The sequence below is a fragment of the Aulonocara stuartgranti genome (genome assembly GCF_965226115.1).
Source record: "Aulonocara stuartgranti genome assembly, chromosome: 19".
Classification (NCBI taxonomy): Eukaryota; Metazoa; Chordata; class Actinopteri; order Cichliformes; family Cichlidae; genus Aulonocara; species Aulonocara stuartgranti.
In genome coordinates this window covers 1673865-1697153 of record NC_138955.1, presented here as the reverse complement: position 1 = coordinate 1697153, position 23289 = coordinate 1673865, and the positions used below count along the sequence as shown (strand labels likewise).

Sequence of the window (23289 nt, the reverse complement as noted above, 5' to 3'; positions counted from 1 at the left end):
TTCTGTGAAATGTGTGTATATGTTTATTTGCATCGCATGATAACAGCTTATCTTCAGCTGCAGTTTAAAACAGTTTATTATCTCCTTTAAACTCCTGTAAACTCTCCAGTTACATGAAAGAACTGCTCAATTAGTTCACTTTGATCAATGAAAGCTAAAGTGATTAATCTGCAGTAAAAATCACATTTTATACTCAACTTTATGCGCATGTTAAATTCTGATTGTGAGTCTTAATGCCCAGCCGCAGATAGAGCACACAGTTATTTAAACCCCTGTTTAACATGTGAACACTGGACAAATGTGCACCACTGTGTCCCTATTTGTCATATTTTGGTTCATGTTTTTCTATTGGACTTGTGTGCAAAAATGTTTATCTGAATACAGTAAGAATTGTTTTATCAAATTCATGCATTTTTTCCTGTTTCATTTGATTATCTAGAACTATTTTAAATCTGAAGCTAAATTTGTGTGGCATAATTTCATAATGATATAATTTATGTGCATAGACAATTGTTCACTTTATTTGAATGCTTCAGTTTAATTTTATTCAGGAAAAGATGGCCAAAAGCCAGTGCATCACAGAAAACACAGGGCATAAGAGATTACAGAAGACTCGTATCGATCACAATACGGCAGATGACCGAGAGATAAAATTATTCTTTGTCAAATTTCACATTATAGGACACATAATAGCCATTGTTGTACATGTAGAGTTTCTGGTCGGTGGGGTTGTAGTCCAGGTTGGTGTATTTGTCCTGGAACTTCTGGAACTGAATACTGAGGTGTTTCTCCTCCTTGGTCTTCGTGTCAAATGCGTAGTAGATCTCCTCTGTGGCAACATCCACTGACCTGGTGGCATACATAACTCCACAGGCCATGAAAGAATTACCCACCATCTCCTTAAACACACCAGTATTCCACTGATCTTCAACACCAAAAGATTTTTCTTCTATCTTAGCAATGACAATTTTCCCTTTGCTTGCCTCTGAAGCATACATTACCCACATTCCATTTTCATCAGCTGCAAAGTCTAAGAACTGACTGGCTGAGTAACTGTAAGAGAACTTCGAACTAGCGGCTGAGATCACTCTGTAGTCATATGTGGAACTGGTCAGGTTCAGTTTGGCCATACTGAGAGGTGCGTTGCGCTGATAGTATAGGCTGTTACCGTGAACAATAAAATTGCTCCCAAGCCCTGCCCACCCGTTTGGTGTGCGATGGTGTTTGAATGCAGACCTCAGAATCAGCTTATCATAGTCAGAGTACAAGTAAAAGTCACTGATTGAAGGGGAGCTGTATGCACCAAAGAAGTACATGGACTCAGAACCTCGAAGAGGTTTGGAGTCTTTTCCCCAGCCCCCATAAATGGAACCTGGGGTCAGATGAGCATTCAGCTGAAGCACCATTGGCTTGCTGAGGGCCAAGATTCCCGTGTGATTGCAGTTACCTGAAGAGGAAAATAAGCATGTTTAAAATTATTAGTAATGTCAAAACCGTACACCAGCGTTAATCCAGCCAAGGCAGTGGCCTTACCAATATCTGGATTGATGAGCTCCTGCTCCTTCTGGCAGTCCTCCAGCTTCTTCTGCAGCTTAGCCAGCTCAATGCGGAACACCGCCAGGTTGCTCTCATCATAACTCTCCAGTTGGTTCACAATGAGGGTCATGTTGTGGATCTACAAAGCACAGAAAGACAGACACATAAATTAGGTGCTCTTAAAAATAAGTCATTTGCATGTAAGTTCAAACGCAGTTTTTACCTCAGTGTACAGGCTGTCAAATATGGGTGAGGAGGAGTTGAGAGAGTTTTTGAGCTGAGATACCAGAGCCTCAAATTCTCTCAGCTCAATCCTGAGCAGCTCAAAGTCCAGTTTGATGTATTTGTCAGGACTGCTTTCCAGTATGTTCACTCTAATTGTCAGCTCAGTTAGGTCCTGCAGGTAGACCGCCAGCTTAGCCTCAAAGCCCACTATCTGGAAGGGTGAAAAAAAGCAATGTTAATGTCTTACTACAGCATATGCTTTCAAATGTCACATAATTATTTAGTCCTACTGCACCTTGTTCATTTGGATTTCCACTTCCAACATCAGATCTTTAGTGACTTCTTGCATGTGCTCAACCCGGTCAGCAGGGAAGGTTGTGTCAGGCAGAAAAACATGGCAAACACACTGACCTGACTCACTCACTGATGCCGTTACATTTCCAGACTCCCAGTCCTCCACTGGCTAAAATTAAAACAAACAAACAAACAAAAAAACATTCAAAAGACATAACTAATCACTGTGCCTGCATGCTTTATTAGAAAAGTAAAGGCACTTACAATCCAGGCCAAAACAGGGCTGAGGGCTGGCAGGAGCAGCAGCAGAAGAGCTGGCAACATTATGTCTCTGTTCATCTCTCAAAGGTTTTCTCCGTGGCTTTCTCAGAGTGTTTTTAAAGGTAGCTCTTATCAGACCATCTCAAACACCTTCTCTCTTCACAAATTTACTATCTTAGTCCAACATACACTCAGGCATTGTATTTGTTTGCTTATGACAAGCACAGAGGAATCCGCCACGTCACGTTTAATACAAATGTGGGGTGCGGATGAGAAGCACAGCATGTGTTGCTGCTGTGTTGTTATGTTTATGACCTGACAATTTGGACAAGTATTCATTCTATGATCCCGAGTCCTGTTTGCACAAAGGCAAACAGGACTTTTTTTAGGAGTAGATTGCTGTAAGTCATAAAGGTTTTTTAGGACATCGTCCTAAAAGTGTGAAGTCACAAGTCCATTAAAATGGAGCATCTATGCCAGTAATTGCAAGTGACTTGGGTGGAGTTTTTGAACACCGTAGTTTGTGGAAACGAAGCGTTTTGCCACAAAGAACTTTGAATAAAATGCTGACTCAGCTCAATAAAATCACTATGTTTGACAAACCTATCTGAATCAAAATGCTGGTTTAAAGATTTCCTCATTAAATAGCATTAGAGTTTAAATGTATTAATAAAAGGCAGATGATACTCGAATGCATTTTCTTGTGAAAAGCTGACTGTGAGTGATTGAAAATCAATAAAGAAGGCAGTAATTGAAGACTGTAAACGAGCAGAGACAAGTGATAAAGCCACTGCTCTCATGACACAAACCTCTGAGGGCAGAAGGACTCACTGGATCATTAGATGAAGTATGTGTGAATCAGTCAATTTGGGCTTTACAGTTACCAAATGTACCAAGTCTACCAAAAGTATTTTCTATATCAGACATGATCACGTCACTCAAAGAAAGAATTTCCAGTAACTGAAGCACTTTGGATTTAGTTTATTTTTTTTGTAACAATTTCAAATGTTTGCCCTCATTAAGGTCTTTTTGGTTGAACAGCTATGGGAGATTTTGCCTGTTAGTGTGTGGTAGCACCTCACCTGTGAACTAGTTCACTATATGAACTAAATGATTTCTGCCTTTCTTGCTTTGACACACAAACATATTTATGGGGCTTTTATTTATTTGTTTGTTTGTTTGTTTGTTTATTTCACATATTTTTGAACTCTTAAATATGTTTTCACAAAAAAAAACCACCCTGCTATTTGTCATATTAGAAAAACTGAAAAACACTGAGGGACAATCTTGCAATGACAATTCGAATGAGTTCTTGAACAATCTTCAGACTTGGCGTTCACACCTGTAAAGTTTTGAGACGACTTGATTTCATGATGAGATACAAACATGGACTTGCACAAAGACTCAAGAGGTGAAACAATACCAGGTGTGAGAAATATTGATCTTTTTTTATTATTTATGTGGTATCAAGTCTGAATGTCTCCATCCCATATATGCCTAAGAATGCCCTCTAGTTTATTTTGTAAACACGATAAAGTTCAGTGCAAGGTGGGATCACGTTTGTTATATGCAGGAATAGAACCCTGTGTTGGGTGTCTCATTTACCCAATTGCAGAATAAGTTCTCTCTCCCTGAGTCACATTTTTTCGATATTTACAGATAAGAAACTATGTTCGTCAGAGTATTTTAAACTTTCCATCTCTTCCAGAAGGGGGGACCAATTTTTAAGCTCCTTCTGGGCTCCCCGAACTCTAACAAGTTGGTTTCTGGTTTTGTGAATGTTTTTCCAGAGTATTTGAATTCTAAATCTGACTTTGTGAAGAATGCATGGGAGGAGCTGGGTTTGCAAATTGGGGATGAGGCGTGGGAGAGGAGTCCGTGTAGGAATCATCATTGGAAATGGGGTAGGATGTATTCTCTGACTGTAGCAGTTTTTAGTCAAGTTACTGCACATACAGGATGATTATTCCATTGCACTTTAAATGCAGACATGCATACAGTGGTTCAGTTAGATCATTTATGACTGCAGTCAACACAGATGTTATAGTTTTGTATGTTCAAGTAAGTTTTATTTTTATTTCATTTTGACATTTTGTTTCTAATTCTGCATAATTTCAATTTCCAGGGTGGATTTCCACATTTGAGTTTCATTTTTATTGTGGGAAAATGTTTAGTTGAGTTTGGATCAGTTTCAGTGTTCGTTTTTTTTTGTTTGTTTGTTTTTAATCTTTTTAAATTTTACTGAATAGAGGGCAAACATCTGAGGCAAGATTGAGGAAAATGAGTACAGGTGTTACAATAAAAATATAGGTTTTGAAACCGTGGACTCACACTCTTGTAGACATGCCTGTCAATGATTTGTCAGGGAAGTTATAATAATTACAAATATTGTATTAATAGTTAGCAAACTAACTAAAACAACAGATATTACCTCTACAGTAGAATAGAAGTGTTTGAAGGTACAATTAAGAACCATTTTTATTTTAATTCTGTTTTAGTTTTCAAAGTTCACAAAAAAAGACACTCATGACACTTGTGTGATGCTTGAAATCATTTATTAACAATCAAGAAGGATTAGGAGGTCATTACTCGACAAGATGAGACAATAGTTGGCTCATTCATATGATGTGATACTTCAGAAAATATCAGATCTTCAATTTAGGTTAAAAGAACTTGTGGCGCCGTGGTGGTCATAGCCACAGCTGTGTGGTTAAACCACAGGTGATACTGGACATAGTAGCCATCATTGTACATGTAGAGCTTCTGGTCAGCGGGATTGTAGTGCAGGTTTGAGTACTTCTCTTGGAACCTCTCAAAGGGAATACTGATGTAAGTTTCCTCTTTGGTTTTAGTGTCGTACTTGTAAAATATCTCTTCAGTGATGGTATCGATTGTCCTGACCGCATACAAAGTGCCACAAACCATGAAGGCATTGCTCACACCCGGCTTGTAGATACTAGTCTCCATTTTCTCCTCTATCCCAAAAGACGCCTCATTTATTTTAGCAATGACCATCCGACCGGCAGACTGCTGTGTGGCATAGGTCACCCACAGCCCCGTCTCATCGGCAGCAAAGTCAAAGTTCTGACTGGAAAAGTATGCATAAGAGAAGCCTGAACTAGCCTTGGGGATCACCCTGGACTCATATGCCATTGTGGTGAAATTCAGTTTAGCTAACCCAAACGGGCTGTTGATCTGATAATACAGAGTGTTGTCACGGAAGATAAAATTGGTTCCTGTGCCACGCCAGCTGGTTTGTAAGCTGTGATGCTGAAAGTGGTTTCTTAAAATGAGGTTCTTGTAGTTAGTGTAGAACCTGATGTCAATAATGGAGGCACTTGTATACCCAGAGTACCAGTACATGGACTCTCTGTCTGGAATAGGTTTTGAATCTTTCCCCCATCCACCAAATTTGTAGCCAGCATTTAGATGGGCATTCAGTTGGCTTACTATGGGTTTGCTGAGCTTGGTGATACCAGTGTGTGCACATGAACCTGCAGAAGGAGACGAAAATTAGGTTGTAATCACAAAAACAGGGATTACAACTGGAATGACGGTATAAGTGAGCTTACCAATGTTGGGGTAGAAAAGCTCCTGGTGACGTCTCTCACACTCCTCTAGTTGCAGCTGCACCTTAAGGTATTCTCGGCGTGTCACCAGAATTAAATTCTTGTCGTAGGTCTTTTCCAGCCTGTTCAGGGTCTCCACCATGACTGTAATCTGAAAGATAACACAATGGATCTCCACTGCTTCTGCTGGCTTTTAAAACACCTTCAGCTCGGGACATACCTGTACACGCAGGGATTTAAGGACAGCAGTGGAGCCGTTGATGGAGAGCTGCAGGTCTACAATCAAGGCCTCCACTTGTTTAATCTCAATCTTTATCTCATTCCGTTCACTTTCACTGTAGCCATCAGGATTCTCCTCCATTTTTTCAATTTTTGCTGTGAGTTTTACGATCTTTTCTTCATATTCTGTCACTTTGATTTCATATTCCCCCAGCTGAAATTTAATTGGGAAAAAAAACATTCAAAAATGTTTTTTGTCACAATTATGCAATCTTTTAATGCACACGTTCCCTTGTGACTAAATACCTTGCCCATTTCCAGCTCCAGTTCATGTGAGATCTCCACTGCTGTCTGCTCTATCACCACCAGATCACCTACAGGAAAAGTTGAACCGGGCAGGAAGGCGTCACAGGAGCACCTTTCACCACCTCCACCTCCGGACTCATTTCTTGGATTCCCTTCACTCCACACGCTCCTCACTCCCTAAAAAAGAGTTAGATGGAAGAAGTCGTCTCACCTAAATGTGTACGGAGCTTTAAAGAATAAAGATGAATCGCTTGATCTACCTCATGCCATGCGTACCTCCCAGGCAACTGTGGAGCTCAGCAGTGCTGAGAAATACAGAGTGACGATCATTCTGCTGCAGTCAGAGTGGTTATGACTGAGATAGGTGGATCATTTGAATTTATAGATCCTCCTCCATCATATCAGAGGACACAGCACCTGTCTCAGTTCACAGAATTATTAGTTGAGGAACATGCCAGGATATAATGCTCGTTCTTATCTACAGCAAACAGAAATTAACGTCAGATGTTTGTTTACAATTATCCTCAAGAGTGTGGGCTCGCATGAGAACACCATTCCCGAATACCATGATGAAATATTATGTTTCTGAAGAAGGCCCATCCCACTCAGTGTCGTTAACTGCAAGGTGGCGAAGACATGACCGCTGATAACTTATTAAAGCAATAAATATAGATTTTTAGATAAGATTGATAATCAAATGTGTTATTTATTCATTTAAAAATATTGCATGACATAATAACCAAGGGAAAAACAAATCACATGTATAATATATCACGTAATACAGCATTATACAGTGTTCATGTCACTTGACCGTTACTGCAGGGTTCTTTGAAGCTTTGTCTGCATTCTTCTTCGGTTTCTTTTTCTTCATTTTCTTGGCTTTGACTTTACTTTTACCCTCTGACTGCTTTACATTGAGAGCGGGCCTGGATCTCGTCAGGCTGTTAGCAGTGGGGCTTAGCTTGCTGTGGCTCATCTCTGGATCTGAGCGAACGCCCTGAGCAGAGATGGACTTGTCTGGAGCAGAGCGAGGGGAATCGGCCGACAGGTTTGGCTGGGAGTACGAACGCATCCCGGAGGAGCTGGTGGGACGGTAAGGCGTGGCGCCTCTTAACATGGGCAGGTGGATGTTGCTCATGTTAGTGACAGAGTAGCGGCTGCTGTTGGACATGACAATGTGGTGCCAAGAGCTGAGAGGGGTGGCGGAAAAGTGTTGAGGGCCACTCGAGTCTTCTTTGGCACCTCCTGGAGACATGACTATGGAGCTGTGAGGTGTCACCGCCTCCACAGCACTTTGGAAGGTTTTGAGAATGCGGTCACTCTTCTGCTTCTCTTTCTTCTGACGGGACTCAAATTTCCTAAGCTGGCGGCGGTGATCCCTCATCATTTGTTTCCTTGTATCTGCCAGTCCCCTGCACAGAATGGTCAGATTATAGTATAAACATCACTGACTGCTTTTAGATTCATACGCCAACCAATTATCTACCTGTCTCTCCACAACTGCACTTTTCTGTGAAGCCTAACAACTTGAACAGCCTCTCCTACCTCACTAACAACGTCACTACAATTACTGCTTGGGTGTCCTTAATATTCTCTCAATTTCAATCTCGACAACTGAGGTTCTTGTGTTCGGACCTGACAGCTTCTCATTCCACTGGCTGAGTTAGAGTTAATTTCAAAATGTTAGTATTTATCTATGTGCAGTGTGGCAGAACAATGAGGCAGTGGTTAACACTGCATGATGGTCCTAGTTTGAACCCACCTGTGTGTGGAATTTTTGCACGTTCACTGTACCCCAGATGAATTACATACAGTATAAAGCCCATCATACCCAGGCTTCTGTATGCATGAGGATCTGCTTTAACCTTATTCCAGCAGTAACCTCCCTGATCATATGATCAGGGTCTTATAATTGTCATATTTATATATTTTATGCTCATATTTAAATCTAGAGGCGATCATGTTTTTGAGACTGTAGCTTCTAAACGTTGGTGCAACCTCCCTCAGCCTGTCAGGATGGCTGAATCTGTGGTCTGCTTTAAACAACTGCGGAAAAGGGTTAGCTTTTTCTTAAACCTATGATCATTACTTTTCATGTAGTTTATAAAACACCTATATAAAAATATGAATGTATAGACCACATGGTTTACCATCTGTTTGCATGTTGAGCTACGTGGACTTCTTTAACATGTGTTTTTATCCAAACTGTGGAAGAAAAGTTCCCATACAAGTTATTCTTAGCTTATGATTCTCTCTGTGCTATACATAACTATACATATATAACACTATCACTACTTCAGTGGAGCTTCTGCGATTAGTTTGGTGTGTCTGTCTGTTTGTCTGTTAGTAGGATTACTTAAAAAATGTGATCAGATTTCTTTTCAGGCAGATTTGCAAAAAGGAAAAAACAACTTCTGTAGTAAATTATATATACAGTAGATCTGTGAATATTTGGAAAAAGCTTTTACCAGTGCGAGAGACAACCCAATATCCTAATATACCAGTCAAATAGACTTCTGCCGCAAGTGAGTGAACTTTTCAGGCTTGAAGAGGTTTTCAGCTACTCTTAGTTTTGATAGGGTCAGTTGAACTTAAGATCTGGGCAAATTCCCAGGTCATAACTAAGACACTCTATGCCCAGCTGTACTATCAGTAAACGAGAGATAAAAACAATCAAAATGTTAAAATGATAAGCTTTAACACGCCAAAGCTCCACCTTGTAACGTAAATATTGAAGCGTCAGATGTGAGTATATTTAGTCAGTATGGGAAATGCTCACCTGTAGTCCACCATTCCTGTCCTGTCCCGATCAAGTCTCTGAATCAGCTCCTCAATCTGGTATCGGTCCAAGGGAATGCTTGATTGCTTACAGTTTCACACAAAAGAGGAAAAGGGAATCAGTTTCATAGTTGCTCTCTTTATCACAGTAAACTCTCAGTGAAATGCACTGACTCTACACGGCTCCATATACAGTATCACAGTTTGTTTGGAAAACCTGAACTGCTTTCCTGAAGTCAGTAACAGACACTCTCATGATGCCATCTTTATCGATGTTTCGAAAGAAATCCCACAGCCGCAGTTTCCGTTGGTCCAGATAATCCTTCAGAAGCATTGGTAGAAGTGATTTTGACAATAATTAAATGCAGACCAACAAAATAAGTAAACATCAGAACAGCAAATATACTCTGAATAAAGAAAGAAAGAATAAAAATAAACATATATTGTGTATATTTTCACAATAAAATTCATGCAGTATGTGTCAGATGCTCATTCGACCAACTGAGACAGACCTGAATGACTTTCATTGGATCAACACGTTTTGGTGGCTTCTTAGCCATGAAGCCTCCTACGCCTCCATACTGTACATCCAGACCAGGATGCTCCTGACACGTCACCTCCAATAGATGCACAAAGTGCTCATTTACCAGCACATTCTGTTCAGATAAAAGACAACATGATATACACACACACACATTTTGCTTCCTATGTCAAAAAAAAGGAAAAAATTACAACTTTGACTTAATATGAACACAAAATTGAACTGAAATCAGAGCAAAAAGGAGTTGCTTAAAGAGAAAGTTCCCCTTATAATTACATATGTTTAAATCTGGCCTGTAGTGCAGTTTCTCTGTATAGACTTTTTAGATGAGAGTTGCTCAGTTTCAGTGGCACTGAATATTTCCAGAAATGACCTGGTTGTGAGCAGTTTCATTACTATTTTTTCTCCATAAAACAACACCTGCTGACTGCATAACTGTACAGAAGGAAGTGTGCATTTACCCATGACGAGAACCTGGTGATTGTGACAGCTTGGCAGGATGTAAACGCTGATAATGCTTTCTGCTATGGTGTAATATCAACCAGCTGCATGTCTACATTAGATTATGTCGTTTGGTAGAAAGAAAAAAGGACGTCGTGCAAGAATTGCTCTGAATTGCTCAAGAATTGCTCGGCTCTAATTGGGTCTTGATCTGCGGAAAGAAACATAACTGTGGGTTTTTCAGATGTATTATTTGAGTGCTTTGAGCATCACAAGTCAATTTCTATTAAATGTAGACACATCTCTACAACCAATAACTCAAGAACTGGGACATTTGCACCAGAACAATTCACATGGATAAATCCGACTACAGGCCAGCAGAACAATATGTAAATTTGATTTGTGGATGCACTGTCCCTACAGCCTGTGGTAATCTGTCATGACATGGAGCAGAGCAGGATGCACAGCCACTCACACATATGTTGATCTCCTCCAAGGCAGTTTTAGGTGAGTTCTTCACCACGTTGACTAGAGCCAGTGCGCCCTCTACTGTCAAAGAGTTATAAGCCAACTAAAGAAATAGAAGACATTATCCGATATTTCACTTGAAGCCATGACTGTGATATACGTTACCCTAATGCAATTTCATCCACCCACCGTCAGGACTCTGAGTGTGTCATTGAATTCAAGACCCCTGCACAGCATGCTGGCGCCTTCATTGGTCAGGCGGTTATTGTTGAGGTTGAGATGCACCAGGGTGGTGTTGAATTTGAGGGCTTCTCCCATTGCCAGAGCACCTTCGTTCCCAAAACCGTTCCACGATAAGTCAAGGTGCTTTAACATCATATTCACCTAAATGGGAAGACTGTGATGAAATGCTGCACACAGAGTAACTAACAAATTTTGTTAATCAGCCCTACTTTTAACCCAGCGCAAAAAGCCACAGCCCCTTTCATTCTTAGATGATTCCAGCTGAGGTCCAGCACCTCCAGGCCCTCATTGTTTGCTGTAGAAATAAGAAAGCCAAGTCAGTGAAAGAATACATCTATAATGCTATTAAGAACTAGTCTTAGACCTATTAAGACCTTTTACCATACCCAGCAGCTGTCCCAAATGCTCCCCTCCTTTTCCACAAAACTCATTATGGCTCAGATCCAGTACCTTTATCCTGGAATTGGTCTGAATGTAACAATATGTGACAGGTGCAAGTAGCAAAAGAACAATTTATGAATATAGAAATGACTAAAATGGGTTGTTATGTGTGAAAAAGCAGGACATAACTGATAACTTACTGACAGAGCATCTGCAAAATATTTAGCATCATCATCAGTAAATCCATTCCCTGCAGGGAAGAAAATGCATTCAAAACAATCATGAAAAAAAAAGATCACAATAATTATCGCTGTTAAATAGACAAACCAATCAGAAACTAACCTCGACTAACCTGTCAGGAAAAAGGCAACCCCGACACAACAAATGTAAGCTGACTGTTTGTGATGCCAGTCATCTGTCACGTAACATCTGACAAGTTAAATGCATTGTCACGTGCATATTACCTGAAAGCTTCACAGATTTTAACGAAATGCTGTCCAGCAACATTTTAGCCACATACTCAGCCCCAGCAGATTTCAGATGGTTGTGGGATATATCCTGCAAAAAATGTATTATTAAAACCAAACTTGATGTAGAGCTCTCAGATTTAGACCTGAAATACACTTGTGCCCTCCAGTGGTCAACCTGCAGTCTTACATACCAGGTGCTGAATGGTGAAATTAGCCCTCAACGTCTCCATGAGGTATTTGGCTCCCTCAGCTTGAATTGAATTGTCTGCCAGTGCCAGGGCGCTTATTTGTGTATCAGTCTAAATAAAACCTGATCATCAGTTTTCTATTTAAAAGTGCCTCATTGATTAACAGCTCTTAGATTTTAAACATACCACTAAAGCAATAGCAAGTGCCTTGCATCCCAAAGGTCCGAGCCCATGGTGGGAGAGTGTCACAGCTGGAGAGTCAAGGTTTCGAATAAAGTAAGAGACCGGCACCACACCTACCAGCTTGCAGGCCTGCATGTACACCTCAGCAGTGTCCATCTCCTTGTTGATCTTATTTCCTGCATATTATAAAAGTCATAAATTAATATAACCAATGTATAGATTTATAGTAATGACTACTAAATTACTTAGTATTTAAACAAGAACCTCAAGGATTATTCCATGATTGAATTTAATATGCTCACCATCTGATTCCAAGTCTTTGTCAAACTCATCGCCAAAGCTGTCGAGATCAGTTGGGGATGGACAGTTGTCATCGTCTTTTAAGCAGAGGGACTCAAATGACGGTATCGACATTACGGCCTGTCTTTAAAACTTGTCCTTATTGAAACGGTTCCCACTCACAAACATCAGGCTGTGATGTGCCTGGTAAGAACAGGGCCTGTGAAATGAAAGGGGCCTGTACTATGCCCCGGGTAATTCTACCCCTCAGGTTGTGTGTCTTGTGTCGTTAACAATTTATGCATCACTCGGGTTACAATCCTAAGCAAAACCTACAGTTATAGTGTGCTGTAATTTAATTCATCCAATGTTATTTATTAGTACAATCTCCCACATTTACAAAATTCAACACATGACTGTCACAAGCAAAGTATGATACGTGTGCAGAGGAAGTTTCATAAAAATGTAATTTGATCTTCTTAATTGAAATTGTGACAATCCATCAGTTTGATGGAAGCAAGTGTATGTTTATGAGCAAATGCTAATGCTAACAGATAGAGCTACCAGTCGCTGCACCGTTGAAGTGTTAATATATAAAGAATTTAATGGGTCAATACTGGATCAATACTGGAGTTATTTAGCAAAAAGAAAATTGACTGCATTTCCACTGTAATGATTACTAACTGGTGTTATATGTAAGCTTTACTCCTTCTAGAAAATATGGAGCATTCACAGCCATTATAATGCTGAAAAAATCATGAAATAAATGCACTTATTCAAGAATTCACCAGTGATAGAGAAACAAGGATTAATTCATTCATTATGTCAGAGATTTATGGATTTCCACACAAGAATTGGCCAATTTCTGAATGACTGTGGGCAAGTGCAGCGCTGAGGTCTAGATGCCAGCAGATATGAGACAGCAAGCTGAGAAGGAAATTTAGTTAATCGTTTAAATTTACTAGTCAACACAAGTTTCAGTTTATATGAAGATTTAAGGAGGAAAATCCATCTTTGAAACAGGTTTCAGTTCAAATATACATGTAGTGTAGGTAGTCTCTAAACAGCTTAGAAATGAGTTTTTTTAGATTACTGTAAACACGTAGTAAAGGCTCATAATCAAGGGAATAGGGGGGGGAAAGGCACAAAGTTTTAGAAACTTGCTAGGAGCAAGTGAAAGCTTTACTAGTGGTTGAAGCTGTAACTTCTACATCCTGAATTTGGCACCAAATGGACCATTAAATAACAACAGTAACCTAGCATTGTGTTTCAGCCCACGCCAGGCTGCAGAGTGCAGCTGTCTTCATTATGCTAAAAATGAATCTTTATTTTTGAACAGGAACTTGTTACTTTGTTAAATACATGTGTTTAAAAAACATGCAAACAATGAAACCTTTATTGTTTAATAAAATGCAAACAATAAACCCTAAATTAATTAAAATGTTATTGAGTGAATATGGTGAAGAAAAGTCCAAATGTATTATTTTTGAGGGCGTCGAATCTCAGGAGGCTATTTTTTTTTTTCATATACAAATATATGCGTTTTAAGGAGTTTGTCACGGCTGGGATAGCTGTTTGCAGAAGGAGGACTCAAGTTGCAGACACAAAGCAGTGATGAGAATTACAAAGTAAACTGAACTGGGAAAGCCAGTAAGCTGACCTAAAAACATAACACAAAGGGAAGACATGAGGCGAGAAACAGAAAACAGAGAGACACGGAGAAACACTAAAATAACACAGACGAACCGGCGATGAGCACAGACCGACACCCAGGCTATACATACACACACACACACACACACACACACACACACACACACACACACACACACAAGGTAATTAGGAAATGACACAGAGGGGGGAAGCACAGCTGATCCTAATCACAAGATGACGGGGAAACACAAGCTAAACACAGTTAAGTCACACACGGATCTACAAAGTAAAACAGGAAGTTTCCAGACAGAATACAAAATCAGAATAAAACTAGAACACGAGAAAAATAATCAAAACAAAACCACTGCGTGTACAGACTCAGGACCATGATAGTTACTTAAATACAATGAAACAATAATCTTTTTCATGTTTATTCTGAATAAAATTGTTCATTTAAAAATTAAATACCGTATAAAAGCTTCTAATCTACTGGTTGTGAAACAGAGGCTTCTCTATTGGGTTTTGGAGGTGAACATAGGCCTCAAAACACACAACAAAGGATAAAGGGAGACTGACACAGATGTAGCTGGCAATGGAACAACAGGTGGCAAGACAGCTGAAACTAATCACAGATTAAAGAGACAGGGGAACCAAAACTGAACAAAACACACAGGGGAAAAGGGAATATTAAACAGGATACCTGGCAAACATTAACAAAAAATGTAAGAATATTTAACAATATCCAGAATACATTTAAGCTGGAATCACTGCCTCGTGGTTCTTTGCATCAGCCAAATTGTTAAGCTGTGGTTTAAATTCTTGTCTGTCGAATCATGTCTAGAGTCACTTCTGGCCAAATACCAAATGGCATTTATGTCATCAATGAAGCCGAGACAACATTTATCCTAGATTAACACTGTAGGACCTCTACCTTGCAATTTGAAGCAATAGAGATGAGTTTTTGACAGTTAAGCGGTGCTAAATGAAAATAAAATAAAAATAAAATAAATAAAACTGAACAGATCTAAAGGTGTTCCCGTAATTCGGGTTTATTAGAATAAAAGATCGATGAGGAAATTTTAAAAAAATATATGAGTTGGGTCAGTCATATACTCTGAATAAGTTCACTACATGTCTTAAAACTGAAACAACATTATCTGATGAGGGTATTTCCAAGCTTTGTGAGGCGGTCAAGGGATCCACATATGTGTAACAGGTGAGCAATCAGATGTACTGTGTGACATTAGAGATGGTAAGATATTCAAAGTAGTTCTTTTTTTTTTTTTTTAAACCAAAATCCATTATGTTTCAAACTACTGCTATACCAAGATGCCTTTGAAGTTGTTAATCCTTTAGGTTATGGAAATAAATAGATAAAACTGTAGTTAAAGGGACCATGTTTTGTATGCTGTAGATAATTTGGGCTCACATTGCACTGGTGGCTTCTGCTTTAGTCGTACACATCATTTCTGTAGATATTGTTTAATGATGCAATCTGTTTTTCAGGGTGGTCCAAATCAGTGTGGAGCAGAATGCACCACAGAGATGTACAACTCTCCTGCTGAACACCTCAAGACTGAAGGTACACCAGATATAGGAGGAGTAAAGTTTGAGTCAGTTTTCAACTGTTTAAAATATTTTCACATCTGTCAGCCAGGTTTGCCATTTTGATTAGGACACAAGATTTTTATGGCATTTTGTCATATGATGTTGTGCTGTTTCTTAAATTTTTTGTGAAGAAAAAGAATGGTTCGCCTACTCCATTCTGAATTGGAGCATTAAACAGTTTAAATACTCTGACTCTGGTACCTCTTCAAAGCCGTGTGAGGTCAGTCCTCAACAAATTCTCAGCACAAACAAAACTGGAACTTTTTAAGGCTGTTGCCTCTCATAATTGGTGACAGAGTGGAAGATGGAACAGATGACTTTTACCCCACTGCATCCAGACTGCAAATAAATCGCGCATGTGCGAAGGCACTGCTGGCATGTGATGCACAACAGCAGAAGAAAAGGACCTGTGAGGCTCAGTAACAGAGATTTTATTAGAAAACTAAAGACATTTTGCCCCGAAAAATATATATTTTTCCCAATGCATCATGATAACTTCATTTCAGTTTTTTCTTTTCATCAACAAATAAAGGAGGTTACATATAAGCTACTTTTTTTTTATTGCTCAAAACTTGTCTGAACACAGGCTGCACGTGTTGGTCCACTGTGATGTATGTGGCTGACGAAAACAAATTGTAGAACCTAAAAATAACAGCAGTCCTGATCAAAAGTTTTAGATCATTTGAAAAATGGCAAAAAATCATATTTTGCATGGTTGGATCTTAACAAGGTTCCAAGTAAAGCTTCAACATGCATGCAACAAGAAGAAATAGGAGTAAGGCAAAACATTTTTTGAGCATGCAATTTATTAAAAACAACGCTTAAACTGAAACAGGCTGTTTTACAGCTGATCAAAAGTTTAGGACCACACCTCCAAAAAACATGGGTAAACCCCCAAAACAGAAAGTTCCAAACGTGAACTCAATAATTAATTGGTCCGCTGTTATTGTTGATCACTTCATGCAAGCGTTTCCATGAGGTGAGTGGGAACATTTCTCCAAGTGGTGAAGACGGCCACACGAAGGGTGTCTACTGTCTGGAACTGTTGTCCATTCTCAGTTGGATTTAGATCAGGGAAAGACGCAGGATGGTCCAAAAGAGTGATGTTATTCTCCTGGAAGAAGTCCCTTGTCCTACGGGCATTGTGTACCGTAGCGTTGTCCTGTTGAAACACCCAGTCGTTACCACACAGATGAGGGCCCTCAGTCATGAGGAATGCTCTCTGTATCATCTGGACATAGCCAGCAGCCTTTGGACACTCCTGCACCTCCTGAAGCTCCATTGTTCCACTGAAGGAAAAAGCATCTCCCCAACCATTGTGGCACCCCCTCGTCTGTAGGGCGTAGAAAACATCTCAGGTGGGATGTGCTTGTCATGCCAGTAAGGTTGGAAGCCATCAGGACCATCAAGGTTGCATTTTTTTACAGGAGAAAAAAAAAGGTTATATTTTTTTCTCATCAGAGAATTTTTTTTTGAAGCTCTTCACCACTAATGGCCTTAATTTGGGTTGAGGATTTTTTAGGTCTTCCACTTTACGTTTTTGTTCCATAACCCCCGGGATTAGTTAGGAAATGACCGTCTTAAATGCATCCCACCTCAGCAGCGATGGCGCGCTGTGAGCGACCCTACTTATGCAGTTCAACAAGTCGACCATGTTCAAAAAGGAAATTTTTCTTTGCTTTTGCCATCAGAACATCCTGACAGTCTGACTACCTGACAGAAAATGACAATGAATCCACAGTTTTGCACAGATTTGGCCTTTTAAAGGCAAGTGGTCCTAAACATTTGATCAGCTGTAAAACAGCCTGTCCCAGTTTAAGTTTGTGAAATGTAAGTTAAATGTTTTGTCTCACTCCCATTTCTGCTTGTTGCATGTTGTTGGAACCTTGTTAAGATCCAGCCATGCAAAAGATGATTTTTTGCCATTTTTCAAGTGGTCTTAAACTTTTGATCGGGGCCGTATTTAATAATCAATTAGTTTCTTCTGAATGGATTAAGAATGCTTTATGTCCGCATTGCAATGCATCACAATTGTAAATCATTACACGATTAATTGTGTCAGCTCTATTAGATGTAAGATTGTATATTTGCTTTTGAAATGGGCAGTTTGCTTTATTGTGCTTTGTATTTGCTTTCAGACTGCAAGGAAAGAACGCTAATGTACACCGAGCATCTGAAGAACAACATGCAAGTGCTCCAGCACATTGGATCCAAAACCTGTTCCAGTTCCTCAGACACAGTCAGAGACTGTTTTGAAAGCCCTCTACTATCAATCTGGAGAAAAAGAAACTTTGCCAACCACTGCAAGTATCAAGTGTTTTAAATTTTGTTTGACTGTTTATTATGTACTTATTTGTTTTTGGTTGTATTAAGTTTGATATTAATTAGATCAGTGCCTTTTTAGTCATTAATTTGATTATTAAATATAAACTGTTTAGGGCAGCATGGTGGCACGGAGGTTAGCACTGTTGCTGCACAGCAAGAAGGTCCTGAGTTCAATTCCACCATCAGGCCGGGGTCTTTCTTTGTGGTGTTTGCATGGTTAATTGATTAATCCAAATTGCATAGGTGTAAATGTGAGTGCGAATGGTTGTCTGTCCCTGTGTGTTAGCCCTGTGACAGACTGGCAACCTGTCCAGGGTGTACCCCGCCTCTCGCCCTATGAAAGCTGGGATTGGCTCCAGCACAACCCTGAAAAAGGATAAGCGGATGGATGGATATTAACTGTTTAATTTAATCATTGTCTCTACTGGTTTTTATTAATGTTTCTAGCAAATTATGACAAAAAGTCAAAGAATGTAAGTTTTATGCCTATTAGCCCTATTGTGTTTATTACCTCATTTGTTGGACCTTAATCTTTTTAGACCACATTCTGGCTGCAACAGCTGCCAATAATTTCGTGTAAATATGAACTTTTGAATAAAAAGGCATGTTTTGTATTATACAGTTCTTCTGTGCTTTGTCAATAGGAGACGGTAAACAAGCTTATTAAAATGTATTTAAACTGGTTTACTTTATAATAGTTTTTTATTTCAATGTAATAATTGTACAAAAACCAAAGTTCACTGTGAATTTTACATTTATCAACAAATATACCGTTATGTATTCTGCATTATCACTATATTTTCCATGGTGAAATTCTGGCAACCACAGCTGCCAGTATTTTACCGTAATATTCAACTTTTTAGGTATGATACCGTATTATTTTATACAGTTTCACTATATTTAACAAAGTAAGACTGTAATCAGGTTAACGGAATGGCTGTTGTTTTCACATGAATTTATGTTTAAAAGTTAAAAGTTAGGGTTTTTTTGTTGCTCTTGTTTACTTTTAAGCCAAAAATAAAATAAATAAAGCTACAAGGTAGGGCTGGGCGATATAATTTGAAGCATGTGCGGTAACGATATATATCACGATATATATTCTTTTCTTCTGTATAACCAGACAAAAAATCCTTTAATTTTCTCAAAAATCGAGAGTGCGCCTTATGTATGAATTCTGGTTGTGCTTACTGACCACGAACCGATTTCTGCGTGCAGAAATCTGTTAAAAATGTTTTAGTACAACTTTGGCAAGCCGCACTGCTTGATGGATCGTCAGAGCATTACGGCTGCTGTAGTGAGGAGCTTCGTGGAGTAATCTGGGTCCAAAACTCCTTCCTCTTCAGGTCCCAAAGTCAAACGAACACAGAGTTAAAAACGGTCTAAATTCTTCCATCTTTAATAAAATCATCAGCGTTGCTGCTTTATCGGGTGTAACAATTAAGTTTAACATCCAGGCATCCATGAAAACAGAATTTATTAAATTTAAAGGAGTTAGAAGTTAACAGGAAGTTAGCTCGCTAGTTTACACCTAAACATTTCATAGCATGTTCTGACAGAGATTTTTGAAGCTAATTAAAACGTACAGCTCTGCTATCACTTCCAACATAAATGAAGACAGAAAACTAAACAGCAGTGGCGTTTGCAGGGTTACTGAAGTTGGACTACCTGCTATATAATGATGTGCTACGTGATTGCTAGCGACACAGCTATGTTAGCATAACATTAGCACAGTGAAGCTGGAGGATGAACGCCAACTTTTTTCCACTTGATAAAAGTTAACGTGAGGGATTCTGGTGGTCAGGGACAAATGCAATCGCATAGCAGGATGCTGTACACGGGCCAAACTTCAGTCAGGAGAACAACTGAGATTATTCATCCACAATACGAGGTTAGTTAATATACTGCAACAACATGGGAATAGAACAGCTGCGAGAGAATTCAACATTAATGAATCAATGTTACGGAAGTGGACGAAGCGCAGTTTTTGGCTTTCCCCATATTTCAAAAGTGCTTCATCTCTTTGCTATGACTGTCGCCCAGCATAATTTGCAGATGATAATGGTTTTAGCTGCAGCTATGCTTTCGACCAAAACAGGCGCAGCTTGATGACATCATCAACATGCGCTATCGGATAGAGCGTCAAAGTCGCTATCGTTGGCCAAATTTATATCGTTTCTATCGCCCACCCCTACTACAAGGTTTAATATTGAGAAACTTGAGGTGGAAAATGACTTGAGCATTGTATAATTCAAGTAACATACATTGAACATACCATCAAAAAATAAAATAAATCATAACATTAAACTCACCTTGCTAAGTTGATCAGGCTTTTTCTTCATCCCCTGAGACCAGCTGCACTGAATCATCACCAGCTTTCCTCATCTTTTTCGCTCAGTGAGGTCTTTCCTTTCCTTGGCCATTCCTCTGCCAGCTGCCTTTGCACTGGAAAACCAAAGTGTGTGATCACAGGTGAAGTAAGGGATATTTTTTCCAGTGCAGGGTGTAGAGTAGTGATGGTAAATTTGATTCTTTTTACTGAATCGGATTTTAATGAGGCGCTCACCAAAGTGAATCGGTTTTTTTGAGTCATTTGATTCACTGAGTCAGTTGACCAGAGAGTGCAAAAAATTTACATTTTCACTCAAACTTAATTTGTCTCTCTTTTCATGTAAATCCCACTGCTAAGATGAATGATTCTAAAAAACAACCCAACTATTTTATGGAGCATAAAAGAGCAAAAACATTTCTAAAATTAAGCAATTTCCTATCAAAATTGCTTAATAAACATTTATTTTGTTTATTTTTATTTTATTAGTATTTTCCTTAAATGTGTTAAATATATATTTTCTCATCTAAATGTCCACTGAGCTGTGAGCCAGGGGGCGGTAATGCGCCTTAACATTGGTTGCCAACCAAGAAGAAGAAGAAGCTGTGAGCCAGGAGGGAGGGGGTGAGTGAGTGAGTGATTCGTTCGCTCGCTCTATGATTCAGCACAGGAGGGAGGGGGTGAGCGAGTCCTGAGTGATTTGCTTAAGCTTACGATTCAGCACAGGAAGGGAGGGGGTGAGTAGCTCAAATGTGTTGTTAGCATGTTAGCAGAGCGATGCTACTGTGAACCGAGGAGCTATTTTCTTGATGTGAGCTTCTACTCAGGGTTTTTTCTTCCAGTTCAGAGCAGAAATGCTTTTGTTAAGAAACTGGCTGTTGTTTTCTTCCCCCCCGCAATTTTAATTATAAGCTAGATATATTTCTACTAAGCAAATTAGTTTGCTAACAGAAACAGGGATGAGTCAGTGAGTCAGTTGGGCTTGTGAATCATGATTCACGAGTCAGTAAAGTGATTCTCGAGTATTGAACGATTCGTTCACGAATCGAACATCACTAGTTTAGAGTGCTCCATTTGGTGATAGCTGTTGAACAACATTTCTAAGGATGTTGAAAAAGACAAATATTTCTGTTTACTATTAGGCAAAATCATCAAATAAATCACGTTTTCAACAAAAGTTAGAGCGAAGGCACAGTTACAGGGAAAATGTGTCTGTCTGTGACTAAATGTAAAGGTGAGTAATTTGCTATCAGCCTGCTTATTGATTCATTGTACTGATGCTACAATGATTTGTACAAATTTTGGAAATCTACAATAACATTTCTAAATAAAACTGATGATGTACAATGTTGTCAAACCACCTGATTTATAATATTGTTACTTAAGAATAAGAAAAGTAACAGTCTTCAACACTTGCAGATAACAAACTCACAGACACTCACCTCACGCTCGATGATACCAAACGCATCAGCAAAGAGCTCATCAACCTCCAGGATACTTACAAGACTGCAGTGGAAACCATGAAGGATGCCAGGAAGCAGCTGGACAGTGAGATGAGCCGTCAGACACAAACCAACTGGGAGCTTGAACACCAGACAAAACGAAGCAATGACTATAAAAGTCAGATGGAAAAAGTTACAAAGGAAATTGAAGCCATGAGAACACGCTTATCAATGCTTAGTTAGACCGGTTTCATTGTTTCTGTATATGATAAAATTGTAAAAGCATAATGATTTATTTCATAATTTTTTATAAAGGTGGTATTATTTTTTGGAAACAGGCGATGGCTGCAAACACTGTCCTGCAGGATGGATTTTAATGAACTCTGTATGTTACTACTTCCCCTTGAAGTCAAATGAATTCAAAACATGGAAGGAATCCAGAGATTTCTGTCAGCTGCAGGGAGGAGATCTTATAATCAGTGGGAGACTGCGGCACCCACGGTGTGGGACGGAGAGATTTCGCAGGTCTTTCCTCCCCACTGCTGTCAGACTCCACAACAAAGACTTTAACTGAACAAACACACACATCCACACATGTGCAATAACACTAAGTGCAATAATCTTTTCTGGCATCGTTGTATTTTTACTCAGTTGTATATAGCATTCGTATTCTATTTTTATCTTATTGTATATTTTTATTCTATTTTATTCTACTGTATATAGTATATTATTTTATTCTATTCTGTACAGCTGTGTACTGTATTTATTCTTATTGTATTCTAATTTTTGCGTCATAACTTTTGCACTGTCCACTTCCTGCTGTGACAAAACAAATTTCCCACGTGTGGGACTAATAAAGGTTATCTTATCTTATCTTATCTTAATCATAGACAGCCAAGATGAAGAGGTTTGTTAGTATTTCTGTGGAGCAGTTTTCATGCAGATTTCTGAAAATTTATCTTTGGTTTTGTTTCTTTTTTTGTTAGAACTCAACAGTCAATTATTTGAGAAATCAGCTACTTCCGTGCAACTGATATAAGATGCGGTAACCTGAACACAGCTTCAACCGTCTGTTTGTTGAAAAATAGTAACTGTAACGGCGTTGTAACAATAGGAATAGTAATTAGATTACTCATTACTGAAAAAAGTAACGCCGTTTCTTGTAACGCCGTTATTCCCATCACTGGTCTTTCCTCATCATAAAATTTAGATTTTGTGGTAACAAACACATTGATGGCTTACATAATTGGGATAAAGAAGTTAAAAATATGTACAGCTTCTGAATTTAATGTAATTAAAAGATAAAATTCACAATATGCCCGCTCAAGTATTCACCAGAGAAAGAGAAAATGAATTAATTCATTTACTATGTCCCAGATTTAGGGGCTTCAACACAGGACTTGGCCAACTGGAAATCAGGCCGAGAAGGCAAAAATACTTTTAAAATTAAAATAGTGTTTACATTTATTAGTCAAGTTTGACTTTATATCGAGACTTAATGAGATAAAGGCAGGTTTCAGATCAAGTAGACATGTCAGGTGTGTGTTTGAATC

General features: G+C 39.0%; 3 protein-coding genes across 5 annotated transcripts; all 3 read right to left on the bottom strand.

Moving 5' to 3' along the window:
- Window positions 1–637: 637 nt before the first annotated feature.
- On the bottom strand, window positions 638–2596 carry LOC309695289 (olfactomedin-4-like). Its single transcript, XM_082515816.1, has 5 exons — window positions 2320–2596; window positions 2057–2224; window positions 1760–1972; window positions 1534–1675; window positions 638–1447 (listed from the first exon to the last, which is right to left on the bottom strand). The coding sequence occupies exons 1-5, from the start codon at window positions 2392–2394 to the stop codon at window positions 654–656; spliced, it is 1392 nt and encodes a 463-aa protein (XP_082371942.1). The 5' UTR covers window positions 2395–2596; the 3' UTR covers window positions 638–653.
- Window positions 2597–4865: 2269 nt separating this feature from the next.
- Window positions 4866–6184, bottom strand: olfm4.1 (olfactomedin 4, tandem duplicate 1). The gene is made up of 3 exons (XM_082515817.1): window positions 6106–6184; window positions 5889–6029; window positions 4866–5810 (listed from the first exon to the last, which is right to left on the bottom strand). The coding sequence occupies exons 2-3, from the start codon at window positions 6025–6027 to the stop codon at window positions 4975–4977; spliced, it is 975 nt and encodes a 324-aa protein (XP_082371943.1). The 5' UTR covers window positions 6028–6029; window positions 6106–6184; the 3' UTR covers window positions 4866–4974.
- A 686-nt stretch (window positions 6185–6870) lies between these two features.
- lrrc74a (leucine rich repeat containing 74A) lies at window positions 6871–21969 on the bottom strand. Of its 3 annotated transcripts, none has more exons than XM_082515815.1 (15): window positions 21737–21969; window positions 20278–20410; window positions 12406–12586; window positions 12221–12279; window positions 11924–12031; window positions 11727–11820; window positions 11463–11512; window positions 11268–11349; window positions 11091–11176; window positions 10828–11022; window positions 10646–10741; window positions 9701–9844; window positions 9406–9510; window positions 9190–9275; window positions 6871–7822 (listed from the first exon to the last, which is right to left on the bottom strand). In XM_082515815.1, exons 3-15 carry the CDS (start codon window positions 12515–12517, stop codon window positions 7213–7215), a joined length of 1827 nt encoding a protein of 608 aa, XP_082371941.1. In that variant the 5' UTR covers window positions 12518–12586; window positions 20278–20410; window positions 21737–21969; the 3' UTR covers window positions 6871–7212. The 3 variants fall into 3 exon arrangements, with proteins under 3 accessions (XP_082371941.1, XP_082371939.1, XP_082371940.1); XM_082515813.1 differs by having other exon boundaries at window positions 12107–12279; window positions 21797–21969; XM_082515814.1 differs by lacking the exon at window positions 21737–21969 and adding an exon at window positions 20532–21025 and having other exon boundaries at window positions 12107–12279.
- Window positions 21970–23289: the final 1320 nt, after the last annotated feature.

Excerpts from the sequence above, each read along its gene's own strand:
- olfm4.1 (XM_082515817.1), bottom strand. The coding sequence starts at position 6,027 with ATGGTGGAGACCCTGAACAGGCTGGAAAAGACCTACGACAAGAATTTA. Across the intron at positions 5,811-5,888 it reads GCTTTTCTACCCCAACATTG|GTTCATGTGCACACACTGGT; the intron begins GTAAGCTCACTT and ends CTCCTTCTGCAG.
- LOC309695289 (XM_082515816.1), bottom strand. The coding sequence starts at position 2,394 with ATGAACAGAGACATAATGTTGCCAGCTCTTCTGCTGCTGCTCCTGCCA. Across the intron at positions 2,225-2,319 it reads GCCCTGTTTTGGCCTGGATT|CCAGTGGAGGACTGGGAGTC; the intron begins GTAAGTGCCTTT and ends TTTTAATTTTAG. Across the intron at positions 1,676-1,759 it reads TTGACAGCCTGTACACTGAG|ATCCACAACATGACCCTCAT; the intron begins GTAAAAACTGCG and ends TGTGCTTTGTAG.
- lrrc74a (XM_082515813.1), bottom strand. The coding sequence starts at position 12,517 with ATGTCGATACCGTCATTTGAGTCCCTCTGCTTAAAAGACGATGACAAC. Across the intron at positions 11,350-11,462 it reads ATTTTGCAGATGCTCTGTCA|ACCAATTCCAGGATAAAGGT; the intron begins GTAAGTTATCAG and ends TGTTACATTCAG. Across the intron at positions 9,511-9,700 it reads ATCCAATGAAAGTCATTCAG|GATTATCTGGACCAACGGAA; the intron begins GTCTGTCTCAGT and ends ATGCTTCTGAAG.